The 22,499-nt window shown below is 41.7% G+C and overlaps 1 protein-coding gene across 1 annotated transcript in view; it reads right to left on the bottom strand.

The window, feature by feature from the left end:
• Positions 1-22,499, bottom strand: part of Atxn10 (ataxin 10) — a 93,486-nt gene that overhangs the window by 38,476 nt on the left and 32,511 nt on the right. The window contains exons 6-9 of the mRNA XM_090328888.1: positions 21,990-22,070; positions 16,153-16,318; positions 11,316-11,424; positions 10,417-10,586 (exon numbers count right to left, since the gene is read on the bottom strand). Coding sequence (XP_090185014.1) covers positions 10,417-10,586; positions 11,316-11,424; positions 16,153-16,318; positions 21,990-22,070 — 526 coding nt within the window. The remainder of the gene's footprint in view (positions 1-10,416; positions 10,587-11,315; positions 11,425-16,152; positions 16,319-21,989; positions 22,071-22,499) is intronic.

The raw sequence follows: 22,499 nt of genomic DNA, 5'->3' as shown, positions 1-22,499 counted from the left end.
GGCCTGAAATGCTGCCTAAGAGACTCACTGGAAAATTTCAGCCACACAAAAACTGGAAACAGGTGTTAGGACATTCACATAATTCTCCAGCTATTTTCTAGTTTATGTTCCTTAAATGACTAATAAACAGTCTCTCTGCTTATGTCATTATATGTTTTCTTTAGGCCAAGCATGCTCAAGCCCAGTCTTAGCAACTTATAAGGTAGAAATGGCTACCGAAGGAGTGAGAATTCTTGAGACTCCAACTCTACACACAATGGCACATGCCCATTATCCCTAGCAAAACTAGTAACACAGAAAAGGGCAAGTAGGAAGATCAAAGCTCAAGCTGGCCTGGGCATAAGACAAAATCCTACCAGGTAAATACGGCAAAAAGGGGGCTTAAGGTGTGGCTTGGGCTCATCAGAGTACCTGTCTTGTAAGTAAGAGTTCAATTCTCAGTACACATACACAAAATTTCCTGTGGGAGTAAGAGAGAGCAGTGGCTCACACCAGTAATCCTAGCTACTCAGGGGGCTGAGATCTGAGGATCAAAGTCCAGAGCCAGGACCTGAGATTCTTATCTCCAATTAATCACTAGAAAATGGGAAGTGGGGCTTGGCTTAAGGGTAGGGCTGTAGCCTAGAGCTGAAGAGCTCCAGGACAACACCTGGGCCCAGGAGGAAGCAGTAGCCTGAAGAGCGCACAGACAGCATCCAGCTGAGTTCAAGCCCCATGACCCCCCTCTCTCCCCACCAAAAAAATGTTCCTGTAATAAAAATGTCATTGTAGACATCACAGTCTTTCAAGACTACATTCAACACTAACTACTTAAAAACAGTCATCAGGATAACAGAGAATCCTATTTTAAGTCTATTTATGAAATTCTCCTTTAGTCTTATACTTAAAAAAGACTGGATTTGTACTTGCTTTGGCAGCACATACACTAGAAAGTACAGGATATTCAGCATGCATCTACAAATACTAGCCAAATCTGTGATCCTGACAGAAATTTGAAGGGCCGCAGCTCCAGTGGACTACATCCAACAATGGACAATTCACAAGGCGCTGGGGCCATGGCATGAGTTCTTGTGTGGCTCCACTACCTGGGGGATGGATGTGACCTTAGGCGAATATTTACTGCTCATGCCTGTCTGCAAATCAAGGTGCGGTAATGTTACCATCACCAGATGGCACCCAGCATTTCTGAGCACCAGGTTGCTGGCCAGGGTGGAGGGATGGGGGACATAAAGCAGCTTGCCATCTTTAGGAGTGTGGACTGATCAAGGGCCCATCGCAGAGTGCAGGACCCAGCTGCCATGACCACAGGAGCAGCGCCACTAGTGTTCAAGTGGGGTGTCCACTGGGCAAGCGCAGGGTGACACAACAGAGCACGGACCTGGGAGTGGGATGGGTACTTGGTGAACAGTCTGACACCAAGTAAGCACACCTAACAGGCACTCAGGAAAGACAGGGATCATGTCCACTTTATAGATGGAGCAACACAGAACTTGAGCCACATAGGAAGGGTTGGCAGGGAAGTAAATGAAAAAACCCTGGAAGTGAAACCACTTTTCTCTCTGCACCGGGCAGGGAAAGGCTAAGTGCCCAGAGCACCGTCAGGGAAGGCAACAGCTGCCACAGCAGAGGCCGCAACTCTTACTACTGCCTCAGCTCACTCTCGTGTTTCACCTGAGAGGGACCAGGGGACCCAGGAGTCAACCTACCACTGAGTGGTATCATCACGAGACCAGAATGACAAATCCTGAGAGGGAGGAAAAAAAGGGGTCCAGGGTCCAAGTAGGACAAGGCCTCTAAAGCAGTTAGGGTTTCAGCACAGCTGAGGGGGCCTCAAGGTAGGTGGCCTTCAATAAGGAACAAGTCTAGGATTGGTCCCTCCCTCCCTGACCGCCACATCATAAACTCTGTCCATCACGTCAATAAAGCTGTGGTTTGTCCAGATGCCTGCAAAGAGAACTATTACAAGTAGGTAATAATAAGGCCGAACTTGCAGTCAGGGTGGTACTAAAATAGATGAACAAACACATAACACTGGCAAGAGGTGCAAAGACAGAGAAAGGGGGAGAAAAAGAAGCAAAACTTTCTGTGAGAACAAGCCCACAGCCAGAGACCACGGGTACTCAGCAGAACAGGAGGTAAAACCCCTTAAGTCGTGAGAAGGAGCATTTCTACTGAGAAGAATGTGAGAAGGGAGGGAAGGAGGGCACGAAAAGAAGGGAACAAAGGAAACAGTGCTTCAAGTATTAGGGAAAAGAGCAGTATCAACCAAGGGCAACCAGAGATAAATGAACGCAGACCTGAGTGACTTCTTCCGAATGTGCTGGCATTTGCAGGCTACCCCTGCTTGAGACGGAGCCCCAGCACTCACTAAGTGCAGAGCCCAGGCCTGGTGAACGTGCTGTGTAGCTGAGTGGGGCCTCGCCCAAGCTCAACCACAGGTGGCAGGAGGTCGGCATGAGGCAGGCTGTCCCCCGCAGCTCCCACAGCCTCGTTCCCTTCCAGCGCAAAGTTCTTCTGGAGGCCCGAATCCTTCCTCTCTCCCAGGCACTTGGCGTGCGGGCTCCCTGCTCTCCCTGCTCTCCCTGCTCTTCACACTCTCACTGAAATGCTAAGCTATTACATCTGTCTGCACCGTGAACAGGAATTCCTCGAGAGGGCACAATGCCAAACGTTTCTGCGTTCCTGGCACATAGAACACCAGCAGGTAGAGAGTATATGGTGACTAAGAATAAGCTCTTACCACAATACCAAAATGCGTATGTCTGCTTTTGCCTCTACTTCAGTGTTTAAGTTAGCAACTTACATTTAAAGTAAAACCCACAGCTCCAGGCCAAAAAACTCTTCTTCCATTATAATACAATGGGTAGAAAATAAACTACCAGAGTGCGTAAGCAGCAAGAAAAGGGAGAGGGGAGCATTAGGTAATAATTTCCATACTGGAGCTACACAGGAATGCAACTTTGATCTGCTTAATTTTTCAGTTGCTGCTGGAGGGAAAACCTAAATACATTAAAGATCAAAACAGTTTTAGATGTGACTGACAGTTCCATCTTTTTCTTTTTTTAGAAATGAAGAGGGCCCCCTCTCCTATTTGAAATAAAAATGTTTTTCTACTTTATCCAAAGAGCTCAAAATTGGGGGAAATATACAGAGATGTCATGATGTCAAAAACAGGTTTTCGTTAACAGAAAGAGGCAGCACACCTGAGCAGGCAAGGTAAATGCCAGTCTGGTCCTGTGAAGGAAGAGAAGAAAACACCCTGGAACGCTCATCTTTCCATCGCTTGTCTGTCTCTAGTTCTCGTGGCTCATCTTAGAACCTCTTATTGTTGAAGCAGCCCCACACTGCTTTTGTTTGGTGTCTGTTATGGGCAAGTGAGAGTTCTTTCTCAGCAGTCCACCCTTTACATAGCTTTCTCTTTTCCTTTGTATTCTGGCTTATTCTTATTATGTGGTAATTTCTATAACTTCTCCAGGTGGGTTTCCACTAACCTATCCACAGCTGTTCATTGTTGTGATTGGATTTTAAGAAAAAAAAAAACTAATCATTTTATTTGCATTTTGTTGTCAAAATCAAGGTTGTAATTTTTTTCAGTGTGATTGCAGAGGGTCTCAAATGAGCTAAAAATAAAGATCCCATACTTCATTCAGAAAAAGGTTTTAGTTCATGCAGCCCACTCTTCCTTCGTCCTGCTGAACACTGTTCCTACAAGGAAACACAGACCTGCATGAAGTCACTGCACAGTACGCAGGACAGAGCAGCAGTTCAGAAAAGTGGCCTGGAGGTCTCACTGAGCACTCAGCCATTTCATCCTAGCCTGTCTGCCGAAAGGCAAGTTCAGACCTCAAGACCGTTTCCAGGGAAATACCAGGAGATCACAGCAAAAGAACTGAAGAATGTACCCTCCCTGAGGAGTCATACAAATGTGGCTGCCAACTTTAAAGGACAAGTCTTAGGGAGCTCTTTGATAGCAAATGTGAAAGCTAGGAAGGGGCAGGGGAAAAGCTAGGACTCTAGAGACAGAATTCTGCCTTACATCAACTCCAGGGAGGGAGCTCAGTCTGTGCTTTATGGGCTGGTCATGTTCAGATACGTACCAACTACTACCCATTAATTCTATTACACTGTGGGCTGGTATCACATAGGTGCTAGCCAGGCACAATTTGTGTGCCTTTAAAGAGTTCACAGCATGGTGGGCCATGATCCCACAGAGAAGCATAGGGCACAGGTTCAGGGACTGAAGACCAGTTAGCGTGCAGCAGTAACAGCTATAGATAGTGTACAATGCGACATTATGTTTACAGAGTTCATGCAATTCTTCCTTTTGAGTAACAGCAAGACACAGAAAAGAGATTTTTACAATCAAATAGTAGAATATCCTCCATGTCTTAAAAAAAAAAAAAAGTACACCTGCAACAAACTAAACAGTGATAGGTGTCCTCTAAATAGGAATTTTAATTTTGGTTACTGTAAAGGAACTGTAAGTTCAGGAAACTAATGGTGACAGCTTGATTTATGAATTGTGACATATTTCTTGAACTGGGATTACATTACAAAGAAGTGGAATTCTAAGCAGGCCAGATCTTGTCTTTACATTTGCTCTTCAAATCAATAAGGTACAATTCTGACTGACTTGCAACTGAGACAGGAGGCAGACCTGAGACTTCAAAGTCCCTCTATGTCTCAGGATTGACCTAGAACAGATTTTGGAATCTAAACAGAAAATACTTCAGCTCTTTGCTGGGTACTATCATGAGAAAAACTCAGCCCAGAAAGCATTTGTGGTAGAAATGACAGGATAAAAAAATAAAATAAAATAAAAAGATGACTACCATCCTGAAAACATTTTCTCACTCGATTCACCTTTTTCACTGCTCCCAGAGTCCTCAAAGACAAGCCGCTGTGGACACCCACAACATGGATACACATTTCCGCTTCAATACCTGAATTGGAAGGCATTATTCACAGACTGATCATGGAAAGAGGAGTGGGAGATGGGGTGAGAAGAGACTGAGCAGTCTGTTAGAGACTTTAAATGGAAGACCGATTCAGTGCACACAGCCCCATAAGGAAGGCATCACTCTCTCCATTTTGTATACAAAGCTGAGATCAAAAGAGGTTAAATCACTACCCAAATTTACCGTTACTAGCTGCTCAACTAAGAAGCACATCTAGGATTACATAACTGGAAGGCACTGCCAGAATCTCTATACCACTGCAGGCCTGGAGCTGTTACAAGGATGGGAGTCACTGAGTTGGAATGTCTGAGGAGTCAGCATGGCATGTGGGGACTGATCCCTTCCAAGACAGACAGACAGACACATTCCTAGAAAGGAGACTCAGGGAGAAGAGAGATTAGGAAGGGATTGCACCTATTAAAGTGTACTGGAGAGAAGACTAAAGCCACTTTTTAAAACTTATGATATTGGCCTCTTAGTGGTCAGTTTATACTCATTTATCACCCTGAAGACAAGGAAACAACACGTATATACTGAAATATGCCCCTTCAGTAACAACCCACAATATCTTCACACCAATAGCTGATTCTAGATAGAGAAGAGTGGAAGAGCACAGTGTGGAGAAGCACCTTTGCAGGCCTGTGGCCTGAGCTCTGAGGAGAGCTGGCAGAGGTCACGAACGCAAAGCTGGCCCCACCCTGGGCAACCCAGGCCTTTTGTACAAAAAGTCCAAGAACCAGTCAAACATTCATATCCTTGCAGAAGCTTCATTCAATCCACAATCAGTAACTCTGATACACAAAAATAATCACCTAAATAACTAGGAAATAGCCTTAGAGCTTTTTTTCTCCCATTTCATGAGGTACTAAGTAAATATGCTGTGTGAAAACATTTCAGACAGGAGAAAACCACGAAGAAGGCATTAACAGCTCACCTGCTCTGGGCTCCTCAGGTCTGGATGTGACTGCATGCCCCCACCCCTTAGCAAAGCATTAAAAATAACCACCTCCTGACTCTTAATAAGTGAAATTTATTCTAAAGTTTTATTTTAGACAAAGCCTAAACCAGAGATTTCATTTTTATTTAAGCATATTATACTATGTAGATGCTCTTAGAATCTAAAGGTAAATCAAATGAAAATACAGTAAATGAGAGCCATACTGGGAACCCAGCACTCTAGAAACAGAAGTTCCCAAGTCCATAGCCCAGGCTACATAGCTAGACTTTATCTAAATAAATAGCAAATTATACTGTTAGAATTTACTTATATGTGGGGCCAGGAGTTTGGCCTAGTGGTTAAAGTGCTTGCCTAGCATGCATGAAGACCCGGGTTCAATTCCTTGGTACCACATACACAGACAAAAGCTAGAAGTGGTGCTGAGGCTCAAGTGGTAGAGCTCTAGCCTTGAGAAAGTCCAAGGACAGTGCTCAGGCCCTGAGCTCAAGCCCAGGACTGGCAAAAAAAAAAATTTAAAAAAAAAAAAAAAAAAGAATTTACTTATATGTATACAAAATAAAAGACTTAAGCTTGCAAAGCATGCATGAAGCCCTGGGTTCGAGTCCTTGGTACCACATACATAGGGAAAACAAAGCCAGAAGTGGTGCTGTGGCTTAAGTGGTAGAGGTGCTAGCCTTGAGAAAGCTCAAGGACAGTGTCCAGGCCCTGAGTTCAAACCCCAGGACTGGCTTTAAAAAAAAAAATGGAATCCAGAATTTAGAGCATTTTCAGCTTTCGCGTGAAAAGTCATTTTGTTTTTAATAGTCTTTACTATTTACAACAATCATTCAAGCTGAGGGTTGGTGGTTCATATCTACAATCCAGTAACTACTCAGGAAGCTGAGATCTGAAGACTGAAGTTCAAAGCCAGCCAGAGCAAGAAAATCCAAGAGACCCTTATCTCCAATTAACTACCAAAAACAAACAAATAAACCAGAAATGGAGGTGTGGCAGAACACTAGCCTTGAGGGTAAAAAAAGAAAAAACTCAGGCACAGTGCCCAGGCCCTGAGCTCATGCCACAAAATGACACTCTCCCCGAGGGGGTGCAATATATATAATTATTCAACGAAAATTAAATGCTTTACTATGTCCAAAAACGTTTTTATGAATATGAATGAAATTTACTTTCCTACATGACAATTCTGATTTGGAAGGGCCTCACATACTTCTTTTTTCCACATGGTACCAACACATTGCGCAATGAAAGGATGCCTGTAATCTATGTTTCTATGTGCAGGCGTGTGAACATGGGGACCACAGGAATGAAGGCTAGGCAGGAGACGAGGAAGAGGAAGAGGGACCTTAAATCATTCTGTCAGCAAAGCTACAGCAAAATGAACACAACCAAGCATCTTGCCCAAGCTAGCATGTGGGATGGACTGGGTGGAAAGGAGAGAAGCCTGAGATGTGCCTGTCCACTTCAAATGATGCATTTGGCTCTATGAAACACATTTTGTGTTTCCCTAAATAAAGCTTTCGTTTAAAGAAAGGACAATATTGAAGAACAGAGGAATGGGGAAGAAAGGTAAGCCAGACATTCCTTATTCTAATAAAAAGGTAAAAGAATGCTTTCCTCATGTTTACAAATTAATACCCCTGTGTTTCCTACCATCAAAACCACAAAAGAATCTCAGTCCACGTCCACTGAGGCTCACAAGTAAATGAATCCCTACAGCTATGGCAGAGCACGGTAGCTATGCAGGTGGAACACAAAAGCTGTCAGAGGAGTCAGCAGAATTATAGAGCACCTCCCTGCATGACCTGGCAAAGGACAACTCGTGACATGTATACAGTGACTTCTTTAGAAGGTACATTTCTGGGCAGATTTTCAACCTGAAGCCAAGAACTCTTGACTCTCTTAAATCTTGCCAGAAAGGTGTAAATCCAAAGGAAGATACCTCGCCACTGTATTAGTACCGTGTCCCTGGCAGCCAGCTTCTGGCCTGGCTAGAAGTGCTTGCTCCCAGCCCATTAGCTCTGAAGTCAGGTCACGCACCTCTTCCTCTCTGCCAGGCCGGTGCTCCACCAAGACCATGCATGGTTGGCGTGACTAGTACACATGTGCAGTCTCTTAGACAGTGGATGGAATGCTACTACAGCAGCTGCAGCTTCCATCCCACAGACTCAAGAGCTAATGTCTCTCCCAGCCTTAGTCATTCTTCGTTTAGAAAATGACAATTCAAAAGCCCTGGGTTCAATTCTTGGGAGAGGGGAGGGAGGAAGGAGAAGGGATTAATAAAATGAGGATAAAATCTTTTTAGTCTTCTCTCAGAAGAAGGAGAGGCTCTGCGGACAAAGGCTGATGAAATGGACACCAGAAAATGAAAAGCCCCACAAGGATATGGTGCCGTCAGCAACCCAGGACGCCTGCAACCCTGCACCATGCCTATCTCAGGACCTCACGTGATGGAATTACAGACATGTATCTCTACGCCTGGCTTGAAATATCCTTTATTCTCATTCATGGGATCTGTATTTTCCTTTACATCCTTGAGCATAGTTATAACTATTGTTTTAAAATCATTGCCAACATCTGGATGATCAGCTCCCTTCATTATCTGTTCTCTTGAGAAAAAAACCACTATTTTAGTGTCTTCTATGCTGTGGAAGCTCTGGATCCCATAGTACACTAGCATGTCCTTTCTCAAAGACATTATCCTCCAGTAATGAACCAAAATGGCAAAAATGATGGGAGAACAATGGGAAAGAGAAGAGGTGCCCAAGATACATTCTCTACGCCTTTCAGAAAACATAAGCGTTGGTTCTTCAGCCACATACATTCAACTTGACAAGCATCAAAGGAATGGTACTGTTCAAACAGAAATGCCTTACAAATGTTGCCATGGTAAAACCAAGATTATGCCCAGCATGCTGTTGGCACAGCTGGGAACAAGCAAATGAGGAAGGCATTCTTGCCAAGAGAATCAATGCTACACTGTAGTGAGCCCATCAAGCTTCCTGAAATGCGTGAAGGAAGATCACCAGGAAAGGAAGAAAGCCAGCTTCATTCAGCTAAGCATCACCCCACTCCACCCACTGAAGTAGAATTCCCTATGAAACCATGGCAAAGAAGATGTGTTTTTTAAAAAACAAACCACTAAATCTTCAAAAGCAATTTTCTGAAGTGAGCAGAACCGTGATGCTCTTTTCCTCTCTAGAGAAATATTTGAGGCTTAAAAAAAAAGTGTTGGCGGGCTTAAGGGGCTAATGGTAAATACAGCAGCACAAGTATTTGTGTCAATTTTACTCCAGAATTTTCCATTTGTGTCAATTCTGAGTATCTTCACAGAGCCCTCTTTCCTCCATAATTTCTAAACTACAAGTCCAATTACAGCATCCTGAGATATGAACAGAGGAAAAACTAGACAATTTTTCTTCTTGAGTCTTCAGTTTTTCTCACAATGTTGTGGGAAATGAATTCAGAGAAAGCTCGCTGACCGACACAGCTCAGATGGACAGGTCAAAGAACCAGGGCCTGGCCTATTCAGACACATGTATCTAGGACAGTGATATTCCTCAACGAGCCTTTCCCCTCTCCTCTGTGCCCTCATCTCCCAGGGCTTCTCATGTGGGCTCACAAAGCCAGAGCAAGGTAATCTCAGGAACTCAGCACTATTCACATGTAACTGCCACACCCATCGAGGGCTAGAGAGAAATGACAGAGCCCTCCTGCCACATTTTGCTGTTCAAAGCAGTCGATGCCAAGAGCTGAAGAGATCAAAGGAATGGAAAACAAATGTCAACCCTTAATGAGGGAAATGGCAAATTCACAACACAGATAAAATGGCATGTATTTTTTTAGACTTCTTGGGAAATACAATCTGCCTCACATTATATATTTAAGTGAGAAAACAAATGCTACCCCATATTAAACTTCATGAAGACAAGAATATTAATTCAGGATAAACATGTGATCCAATCTTCCTACAAGTCTGTCACCTCTCACATTATCTTTGCTGTTCAATATTAGAGTTTTCAAATTATTAAATGCGTGTCTACACCAAAGCCCCAGAAGAGAAGGCTATAATGCTATCACCTATCAAAACAGGGTGCAGACGGAAGTCAAGGGACTTTTTTTTTAAATGATAATGATCAATAGTAACTAGTATTATTTAAATGTCTACTAGAAAGTTTTCTAGACTTGTTAAAATTTTTTAACTAACTGGTTGTGATATGATATTAGTGTTTAAATATATATATTCATATACAAGCATTATATTTACAAGAAAGAAGACTGTCTAAAATACATGGAAAACTATATAAAGAACTTAGTACAAATAAACAACATTGTTTACTTGTGGGGGAAAATACAGTATATATATATAATACAGATATTATATATCTTACATATTTTATACATACATACATATGTATGCTTTTTTAAGTCCCTCGAGCTCTCACTCTGAAAAGAATGAAATATTCTACACTCTAAGTGAAGCCACACATATATGACACGTACCCTGTCTTGGTTGTCTTTATTCTTGTAACAGAGATTTCCGATCAGACGAATGAGATGAGACTTAAACCCCTCGGCCATGCTGGAGACATCACCCTCTGCTTTTATGTTACTCAGAGTGCTGAAGACGTTCGTGCTGTCTTTTCCAGCTACGTGAATCAGACGTAAAAGATCTAGGGCAAAAAGAATAGCCTTCATTTTCCATAAGAAAACTGTGTTTGGTATTTGGTAGTAGTATCCTACAAATAATTATTTATATGAAGTTCAATGGAACAAAAGGGGCAGAGCTACAGTGTTTCAGATTAATGGCCCTGAGCTGTTACCGCAACCCCATTAAACCCACTCAAGACAAAAATATTCACAAAGTCTCAAAAGTAAGAGGTAAGGTGATGTGCACCTACAATTTCATCAATCCAGGAGGCTGAGGCTGGATTCAACACAAATTCCAGCCATCCTAAGCTAAACTGGGGAAACTAAAGGGGGAGGGGTGACACTGCCCCAAAAGAATTGTACTCATTATCTGATTTATGAAATGGTAACTGCTCAGGACAACACCTTAACAATAACAATAATATTAATTTTAAAAATCACCAAACTGTGTCCAAAACAGGATAGGGAGGGAGGGGGAGAGGGAGGGAATCTATGTTTAGACTTATATAAAAATATGTCAAAAATTTCTAGGCCGGGAGTTTGGCCTAGTGGTTAAAGTGCTTGCCTAGCATGCATGAAGACCTGGGTTCGATTCCTTGGTACCACATACATAGAAAAAAAAAAAAGCTGGAAGTGGTGCTGAGGCTCAAGTGGTAGAGCTCTAGCCTTGAGAAAGTCCAAGGACAGTGCTCAAGCCCTGAGCTCAAGCCCAGGACTGGCAAAAAAAAAAATCTAAATTATGGTTCACTTACCGAGCACTCGTTCCAGCAAACTAGGGAACACCTGCAGGTAGCCAAGCAGCTCAGTGTTGGCACTCATCTCGCATAGGACATCCAGAAGCCGAATTGTGACCAGCGCCTCCTGAAAACAGAAGGGAACCATCACTGCTGAGTAGATGAGGTGAATGATTCGACTGTGACTTTCCAGGGAATGAAACCGTGCAGACAACAGGAAAGTCAATGCCTGGGTACACTCAAGCACAGAAAATCTTGTAGCGTCGAAGAATAGGATGTGTGCTCTTGGATGATCAAGTGTTTTCATGGGACAAGGAGTCAGAAAAGTTCCTTTTTAATTTTTTTTTTTTTTTCTGGGTGCCAGTCCTGTGGATTGAACTCAGGGCCTGGGTGCTGTCTCTACATTTTTTTTTTATTTTATTTTTGCTCAAGGCTAGTGTTCTACCACTTAGGCCACAATTCCATTTCTGGCTTTTGGTGGTTAACTGCAGGTAAGAGTCTCATAAAATTTCTTGCCCAAGCTGGCTTTGAACCACGATCTTTGCTCAGATTTCAGGCATGAGTCACTGTACCTGGCTTCAGAAAAATTCTTATTCAGGCAAAATATCTTCCAACAGTGGGATAAATGTTCAAAATTATAAGCTATGCATACACAATATTTATGCAAATACTTTCTTTTTAAAGCATTCCCAACATGCAAGCTCCTCTTTAAAAATGTAAACATTCCATGAAATACATTAATTTCTTGTCCACAGGAATCCTGTAAAGTACTGTGGTCAAAAGACTTGGGTTCCAAGAACTTGCACTATTTTGGGGTAAATGCAAGCCTTCATGCAGTATCACTACTAGATAATCTATAACAAATAGATGGTATGACCCCAAAACCACCAACTACCAACTACAAGCATTGCGCAGTCCATGTAAGATTAAAGATGAGCTTCTATAGAGATTTTAAATGTTGTTTTAAGTATGTATTATTAGCCAGGCATAATAGCAACTGTCTGTAATCCTGCACTTGGACTGCAAGTTCAAGGCCAACCTGGGATAGAAACTGAGACCCTATGTCACAAAACCTAAGAACAGAGTACACATTATTTGACAAAATTTAGTAGCGACTACAAATTTAGATCATAAAGATAATATTCTTCAAGCTAAGAATTATTTTCTTGGTTTGGGAGTGTAGCCTAGTGGTAGAGTGCCCACCTAGCATGCACAAAGCCCTAGGTTCAATTCCTTGGTAGCACATACATAGAAAAAGCCGGAAGCAGTGCTGTGGCTCAAGTGGCAGAGCACTAGCCTTGAGCAAAAAGTGTCTAAGGACAGTGCCCACGCCCTGAGTTCAAGCCCCAGGCCTGGCCAAAAAAAAAAGTCGGGGGAAGAGGGGTGGGAGTTTGGCCTAGTGGTAGAGTACTTGCCTTCATACACAAAGACCAGGGTCCAATTTCTCAGAACCACATACATACAAAAAAGCTGGAAGTGGTGCTATGGCCCTGAGTACCAGACCCAGGACTAGTTTTTTAAAAAAAGAAGAAAAGAAAGAAACAAGAACTATTTTCTTGTGTTAATACTAAATGCAATTTACTATATTATAGTTATAAGGTTTTAAGAAAATATTTTAACATTCCCAAATCTCAAACTAAATAGTAGGAAACAACACACATTTATAAATAAAGCACAGATTAGAAGTTTGTGGCAAGTGCCTTGAAAAAAAGCATCTTGAACAAACCCACTAACAACGTAGGCTTGGGCATCCTCTTCAGCTAAGGGGCCAGCTGCCAGAGCACTACCTCCACCGAGTATTTCTCTCCAAGAAGCAGGCAGAACATGAGTAGGATGCCCTTGGTAAGTCTCACAGCCAGCAACCAGAAACAAACTCCACTGCTCACCAGCAGCCAGTGATGACACATTCAATGTTAGAGGCTCAAAACCAAAGCTATGACTTACAATAAAGCAGAAGACAACTCACCCAGTCACCTTTAGACAATGCCATAAAGCAAACAATATGAAAACTGGTAACCAAGAAAGAAAAGAAGTCAAACATTTTTCCTATCTTCCTCATACAAAGTGTACCTTTTATAATCTAATAGTTAATTAAGGAAATTGTCTCTTTATAAAATAATTCCTGCTAATAAATTGTATCAATATTTTCTTTATTGTCAATGAGATGTAAAATCAGATACCTTCTACTTGCCCCTCTTAGAATACACCAGTGCATGTTAGTAAATAAATCTATCATACCCTACGTCTCTGTATTCTATGAGTTACATAAGTCATATGCAGAGCTTGAAGGAGATAAAACTTAAGTCTTTTTTAAAAGACTTACAAGAATCAAAATACCAGGGGACAGAACGTATCTGCAATCTCAGCATTCACAAAACTTAGAAAGGAGAACTTCCTAAGTTCACAGCCAACTTGAGATACATATTAGACTGTCTCCACATAAGCAGGCAAGGATCCCATCTCAACCAATACCTGGAGCTGATAGTCAGGACGCAGAAATCAGATTATTAAGAATTGTGATTCAGACCATAAACTTGAAATCTTATCATAAAAATAAACAAAAAGGGCTAGGACTGGCTCAAGTGGTAAAGGAGGGAGAGGACGAGATGGGACCTGAGTGACTGTCAAAGGCTGGGAACACCGCAGAGAGAGAGAACACACGGGATTAGGTATACCTTGATGAAAATTCTTCTAATAACCAGTGGCTAGGTTAAGGCGATGTTTCGCCCCACTGGAGTAGGGAGTACATGGCTCAGGAGCCAAGTCTTTACCAGGCTTACCTAGGCTCAGAGTCTTGGGTCTTATTCCCAAGGGGGATACTAAGCTCAGGGTAAACTAAGGATTCATATGTAGAAGTATCAGTTGTCTGCTTCTGGGCTATGTTCACTACCCAAGGCTACCGGGAAGATCGTGTCCACAACTCAGGGTGACTTTTGACTATATCACAGCAAGGTAAGCAAACAGTTCTGCACTGGCTGGAGAAGAACTGGTGGGCCTGCCTAACCCCTACCTGAGTAGGGCTTACAGACCCCATCCAGGAGATTCCATCTATTGTGAAGGTGGCAGCTGTGGGATATCTGTGGCTCAGAGGGCCTGGCCTTGGGCCCTCCGTCCTCACCAACAACCATCATGTGAGGATGCAGTTCCCAGGGAAATTTCAGTGCCCTGAACTGGAAACTGGTCCTCCCTGAACAGTGGCACTACATCAACTGAAGGACTGACTACAGGTGACTTTAGTCTCTGATAAATTCCAACACAGAAACATCATAACATAAAAAAAAAAAACAAGAAAATCTGTTTCCTTGAAAAGTAAACAATTTCAAATTAGAAGACCTGATAAGCTAATATATGTACATAAAGTAGAGAAAATTTCAAACAATGAACTCAAAGCATAATAAGAATATTTAAATTAAATAATTAATACAATTAATATGGTAGAGAAATTAAATATATAGAAATCCTGAAAGGAAAAAAATAAAACTGAAATCTTGAAAATGAAAAGTTTGATAATCTAAATTTAAAAACTCAATAGAAAGCTTTACAAATTAAAATGAACCAACTTGAAATTAGAGTAACAAATTAAAAATAAAATAGAGGAATTAGATGAGTTGCATAAAGGAAAAAAAAGCACTAAAAAAACTATGAACAGAACATGCAATATCTATGGGGACACAACTTAAAAAGACCAAACTTACAAACCAGGGATGTGGAAGAGGAAAAGATATAAGCTAAAGGTACAGGAAACAACATCAACAAAGTATTAACAGAAAACTTTTCCAAATCTTGAGAAAGACAGGGTCATCCAAAAATAACAGGCTTAAAAAAACAAAAACAAACATGCAACATCAGAAAAGAAATACTTCTACACATACTAAATAAAAACACTATAAATATTCAGAACAAAGAATATTGAAAGCTGTGAGCAACATAAGAAGCCATCAGAAGAACAATAAATTTTTCAACAATTTCTAAAACCAAGAAGGTATGGAATGATATATTCCAAGCCCTGAAAGAAAATAAGTGTCAATCTAGATTAATGTATCTAGCAATGGTATTCTTCACAGATGAAAGAAAAATAAAAACCTCCCACTGAATGGAAATTTATGACTGCTAAAACAACAATGCATAAGATAGTTAAAGGAATTCTATTCACAGAAGAGGAAGATAAACACCATTAGGAAAATACAGGAAAGAATAAATCCCACTGGAAAAATAAATTAGCAAATGAGGATTAGAAAAGAAGCAGAATCACAAAACCAACAAAATCACAGGACACACTACACATCTCTCAACAGTCACAGTGCTCTTGGTTTCAATGCTCAATTTAAAAGACAGAATGGTGGGCTGGATTAAACAGCAAGACCTAAATCAGAGCCAGAGTTCACACCTGGAATGCCAACCACTCAGAGACTACGATCTGAGAAAGACACTATACTTCTTAAATCACACTTCTACCCTAAATGAGGATCGATTTTTTCACTGTGATATTGTACTGATGTTTTAAAATTTATTCATCCAGCAAGTACTTGGTAAGTTCCCACTAAATATACAGGACTATACCATGGTTCTCCTTCTGCCCTCATGGAGACTACATCCAGGGGGAAAAACTTTAACTGGTAATTCAATGGCCTAGAATGAGTCCACTAACCAATTGGTGTGTGCATGTGTACATGTATGGATACATACTCACATGTTACTTGATATGAGCTACTTGGAAAATATGCGTTAACCAAAATTTTTTTCATCATTACCCCTTCTCTGACATTTCTGAGTTCTCTCAGGACTTATTACTTGTATAATATCTCAAAAGACAAAGCAACCACACCACCCGACTCTATGAGCGCTGTCTCCTCACCTCATCCTCAGAGTGCTGCTCGGAGGTGAGCTTCAGCACAGTCCTGCACTGGTCCACAAAGGCATTGGCAATCAGCTCAGCATGGTGCAAAAACGCGGGGACATCATCCTTGGTCAGCTGCTCGTCGCCTACCATCTTGGCTATCATAACATCTAAAAATGCAATCCTGAAAAACACCAAGGAAGAAACATGCAACACTGGAAAAACTTATGGGTACATTTTTTTTTTTGCCAGTCCTGGGCTTGAGCTCAGGGCCTGTGCACTGTCCTTGGACTTTCTCAAGGCTAGAGCTCTACCACTTGAGCCTCAGCACCATTTCTGGCTTTTTTCTGTGTATGTGGTACTGAGGAATCCAACCCGGGTCTTCGTGCATGCTAGGCAAGCACTTTAACCACTAGGCCAAACTCCTGGCCCTGTTTTTTTGTTGTTGTTGTTAGTTTGTTTTTTAAATCTTGATTTCTTTAATGTGACTTAGCTTGGAAACAAGAATTAACATACTTCTTATATCTGGATACCTCTTGCTTTCTTTCACTGGACCAACTCAACATTTTAGAAATGTTAAGGGTTTGTTCTATGAATACATTCACAGTAACAACTCTACATGAGGTTGTGAAGTTTGACTGAAAGCATGAGAAATTGAATGGAACACTTTAATTATGTCAGTTAACCCTCATAAGCTTCCTCAGGACACTTACTATTAGTAAGTGCACATTAAATGATGTGGAAAGACTTCATATTCAGTCTCACAACCACTGAGAGGGAAGCCAGCCCTTGAAAGGCAGACCCTTTGGGAAAGAAATGAGGCTATGATGAATGCTTTCTGTGTGGTGGCCGAATAAGGTCAAAGACAAGCAGCCTGGGACTTGAGCAATTTTCAAAACTCCTCAAACCTTACATTTTTTACAGCACTCATTAATGTAAAGTGCAACAAACACATAATCCCCTTCCTTGAACAGCACTAAGATTACATTTCCTATTTATTATCTTACTCTTTGAAAAGTGAATGGGGTATGGGGTACATGGCAGCCTTAGCCAGGTTCCCCAAGCAGGAGATCATCCAGGAATGTCAGGAAGGGCATTCTCACATTCTTTATCTCTACATCAGGAAATGATGGGATGTAACATCACAACTCCTGCCAGCCTTTCACAATACAGCGCCTATCTGCCTATTACTCAATAAGCAAAGTAATGAGCTGGCTGTGGTGGCTCATGCCTGCAATCCGAGCTACTTAGGAGGCTGAGATCTGAGGATCGAGTTTAAAGCCAGCCCCAGCCATAAAAGACCATGAGACTCTTGTCTCCAATTAACCACTAGAAACCGGGAAATGATGCCATGGCCCAAGGGGTAGGGTGGTAGTCTTGAGCTGAAGAGCCCAGGCCCAGAGTCCAAGCCCCATCTCACACACACACACACACACACACACACACACACACACACACACACACACACACACACACACACACACACACACACACACACACACACAGCAAAGAAAAGAAAGTGACTTTATTCCTGCGCTACAGGAGAGAGCACACAAGGTCCTGGAGATCCCAATAAACTATCCCTATAACTTTTTATGTGATAAGAGCTATTGAGATATAATGAATGATTTTGAGGGGAAAAAAAACTGGACCTTTAAGATATAAAAACTCAAACTAGGGCCGGGAGTTTGGCCTAGTGGTAGAGTGCTTGCCTAGCATGCACAAAGACCCAGGTTTGATTCCTCAGAACCATATACATAGAAAAAAGCCAGAAGTGGTGCTGAGGTCAAGTGGTTGAGCTCTAACCTTGAGAAAGTCCAAGGACAGTGCGCAGGCCCTGAGCTCAAGCACAGGACTGCCAAAAAAAAAAAAAAAAAAAAAACAAAAACTCTAACTTGGAATATCACCTGAATATGGACAGCACTTCAATAAATGTTCCTACTCATTAAGTCATTTTATCTGCTGATAAAAATGGCTCCCAGTGCTAATATCTAAACTGTGGGCCCATTCCATATACAACATGTGGCTTTGTTGGTGGTGCTACTGCTTTTGCTTTTTTTCCCCACTTTGGCCAGTCCTGGGGTTTTCTCAGGGCCTGAGCACTGGTCCTTGGGCTTTCTCAAGGCTAGAGCCCTACCACTTGAGCAACAGCACCACTTCCAGCTTTTTTCTATGTACGTGGTACTGAGGAATTGAACCCAGATCTTCGTGCATGCTAGGCAAGCACTCTACCACTAGGCCAAATTCCCAGCCCTCACCACCTGCTTTTGCTCTTTTTAAGAAAAAATTCTTCTCAAAGGATAAGGGGAGTTCAGAAAGGGAGGAAGGAAGAGTGCAATTTCATGCAATGCACATATCGAAATGACCTATGCAACCTGGAGACAGGAATGGGAGGAGGAAATTAGGGTAAGGGAAGTAAAGGTACCTTGCTGGACTTATGAAACGGTAACCCCTCCGTATGACACCTTAGTAATCACAATAAAACTATATCTAACATCACATAGGACAATATAGCTTGTCTCAGGAACTGAAGGAGGAAACTTTTTCAGAATCATTTACCACGTCGTACATCTGCCAGCCCTCTTCTACACAGACAATGAGGGAGCTGGGGTAAAATCCCATGTATCTTCCTGCTCCAGGACACTAAACACTAGTGTCTTGTCACCTAACAGTGCCCAGTCCTGGCGAAGGAATCCCTGGGGATTTTGCTGTGTGAACATCACAGAGTGTGCTTACCGTACACGCAGGTGTAGGTAGGTCAATCACTTACACTCCTGATGTCATCAAGAGATGCAGTGAAAATGGCCTGGTGGAGCTGATGCCAGCCTCACAGCTTACCATTACCATCACAATTCACTACAGACAGATCTCAGTCTAAAACAATGACAGGGCTGGGAGCAGCAGCTTCTGCTTATAATCCCAACTACGAGGCAGGCAGAGATCTCAAGGATGATGGTTCAAAGCTTGTCGAGGCAAAAAGTTAATGAGATTCAGTGAGGTCCTCATAGCTACAGGCTGTACTCCTAGCTAATTAAAAGGCTGAGGTTCAAGGACAGCACGGGTAGAAAAACCTGCAAGACTCCATCTCCAAAAATAACCAAGCAAAAAGCCAAGTTCAAGTGGTAGAATGCCAGTCAAGTAAGCAGATCAAGCAAGCTCAAAGGCCTTGAGTTCAAGCCAAGAAATATTATGGAGACCCCCAACAAGTGACAAATCAGGAATAGTGGCACTCTAAGGGAAGAAGCATGGGTAGGAGGAACACAATGAACGGCAAGCCCCAAGCAAAACCCAAGTGGCAGAGCGCCCGCTTGAACACAGAACACGAGTGGTCTCACCACTGCTACTCGTTACCTTGATCACTCTGCTGTGCTGGAAGCTTGCTTCTCCTTCCCACCCTATGGGTCCCCATCAGCCACTTGCAGTTTTCTCACCCTGCATCTCCACAGGGCTGCCTAAGCATTCTATTTCTATTCCCTTCTTAGCAGTTACAACTTCATCTCACAGGATTTTTGTTTTATGTCATATGAAAAAAAAAAAAAAAGGAATGTGCATGCAAGGGGTTTTAGGGAAATTCAATGTTAGAAAATTACTTTCAAAGTTATACTTAAATTGATGTAGACTACAAGGGTTTTTGTTTTGGTGCCAGTCCTGAGGATTAAACTCAAGAGCCTAGGCACTGTCCTTGAGCTTTTTTATTCAAGGCAAGCACTCTACCACATGAGCCACCTCTCATGGACTTCTCTGCCCAAGCTGGCTTCAAACAGCAATCCTCCGACCTCAGCTTCTGAGTAGCTTGGATTACAGGTATGAGCCACCAGTGTGCTGAGCCTTTAAAACCACATCTATATTATCCAGCAAAGACTGTTTTTGAGAGGACCAAGAGTGAAGATAAAGGAGGAAGGAAAGACTAAGTTTTTGAATATTCTAGAACAGAAAATAAAATATCCTATAATTCTAGAAATAAAATATCTATAATTCAAATTCAAGGACTGGCTTTTCCAGCAAAATTTGAGAACTGCTCCACACATATAATTTGTTGAGTAGTATGCCACACAGACCAAAAATGTTATTAACCCTCAAGAGCAAGCTAACCAAGGTCCAGGCAGTGTGCCACTGAAGGGCTGAATGAAGGAATGTATGAATGAATGAATGAATGAATGAATGAATGAATGAACCTCCTCATTGGGACCTCAGTAAGTTACAGACAAGAGTCAGGTGCTATAGAGATTACAACAACCTTTGTAGCCAGGGCAAAAAACCCACATGGAGAATGCTCTGAATGAGCCTCTGCCTGAAAACAGTGTATTTAAGCAGGACAATAGCAGAGTTCTGGCTCACATGCCAAAAGCCCGGTTCCAAGTGTACAGTATCAGAGTGCCTGACTTGGGCAAAGCAATTACTTCAAACATGCTCATAGTCCTGGGACACCACAGGAAGTGCCTCAAGACCCTACCCAAGGAAGGAGAGAAGGGGACAAGAAGGGACAGGGTATGAGCCTGTGGTGCTTGATCTCCATGGCTGCCATGTTATGCTGGAAAGACTCGGAATCATCCTGTGTTTGCCTATACACTGCTAGGATCTGGGATCATTGCCTTAACTGACTCTTTAAACCTGTGTGCTACAGATATTTAAGATGAAAGAAAGTAACAAATGCCTCCAAAGGAATATAGAAAGCTTACTTATTGACATATAAATACAAAACAAGAATTTCAAAACCATTATAATTATAAAAATTGTGGCTAGGGGGGGAAAACTAAGAGGGGGGGTGGGAGGAAGGGTAATGGGACCAAGACATGTGGAAGGGTATCAATGCATGTGAATTAATGCACCTTCTATCTGGCAAATATCATGTTACCCTTTTATTAAATACAATAAAAAATAAAATAAAATAAATAAAAGGAATAAAAGTTGGGAAGGATTTGAAAAAAAAAAAATTGTGGCTACTATCAAAAGATAAAATATTTAAGTGGTGGGACCGGGAGTTTGGCCTAGTGGTAGAGTGTTTGCCTAGCATACACGAATACCCGGGTTCGATTCCTTGGTACCACATACATAGCAAAAAGCCAGAAGTGGTGCTGTGGCTCAAGTGGTAGAGCCCTAGCCTTGAGAAAATCCAGGGACAGTGCTCAGGCCCTGAGCCCAAGCCCAGGACTGGCAAAAAATAAATAAATAAAATATTTAAGTGGTGATCAGTAGAGCTATGATCTAATACAAGTATTTTCCCTAAGGTGTTATTTCTAATAAAATTAGGAAACATATGTACTGGAATGAAAGTACACTGAAAATTATTATATAAATTTTTCCTTAGTATGCAAATTTCAATTATCTTCAAGAAACAGAATATAAACAAGGTGAAAGGACACAGCTAAAACCTCATCAAGAATCCCAGAACAAGCCCCAGCAGCAAGGTGCCAGCATTTCCCACTATAGAACTATTAGACTGGACAGCTATCCACTCTTGTAGTCTAACCTTTCTATCAGAAAACTACAAACCTAGAGCGCATAACCCAAACAATCACACCAGTGGCATGAGCAAATGAGCACCTGTCAAAATATAGAAATATAATCCGTAGTTGTATAAATTGTCATTATAAAGTCAAAAGCATAAGCATAAAGTTTTGTTTGTAGCGTGTTTTTTTAAATGTCTTTACTCAATAGTGGCACCAACCTGAACTCTCCAATTCTGTGTAAATCACTGCCTGCTGTGGCTGGACTGTGATGTTAACCACGCACCACAGAGAAACATGTACTTAGAGGTCACTGCCAGCTGAGCAACCACACTGGTTCCAGTCCAAGCTGCAGGACACTCCATATGGAGTACTAAAGATTCAAGACCACAATGGTTTTGGGGTTACCTTTCTTGATTGGTCAGTTTGTCATACATGGCTTGCACCAATTCTGGGCTTTTCAGGAAGTGGTCTGTAATAATCAAGAACCTAGGGGGAGAGGCAGAGAGAAAAGTGTGGTTACTGGAAACAGTAAAACAGACAAGCTTTGTATGTACATCTTCTTACACATGGAAACACTTCATCTTATTAAAGTTCTTACTGCTATCATTTTAAATGTTTTAGTCTGCTCACTATTTTTCTATTAGCAGCAAAAAGAAAAAAATACTTGAAATTATTTTCTCCAATTTTACACCTGAACAATTCATTGAAACCATTCAAACTGATTCTCTTTTAAAAAGAGCCTACACTTAACACTGAAAAAGAAGTCTTCACTATGAATAGTAATGTGAAATTTAGCTACAATTTCAGATACAGACAGAAAACCACTGCACTCATACTGCAAGACAAGACAGAGAAATGAGCATGTCATACTTTTATGTAAGCTATCCCAACAATGCAGTGATGAATCCTGGCTTG

Source organism: Megascapheus bottae, chromosome 2 (genome assembly GCF_031878675.1).
Source record: "Megascapheus bottae isolate mThoBot1 chromosome 2, mThoBot2.hap1, whole genome shotgun sequence".
In the NCBI taxonomy this organism is placed as follows: Eukaryota; Metazoa; Chordata; class Mammalia; order Rodentia; family Geomyidae; genus Megascapheus; species Megascapheus bottae.
Note: the sequence above shows the minus strand (reverse complement) of the source record. Positions and strands in the feature narration are given on the sequence as shown.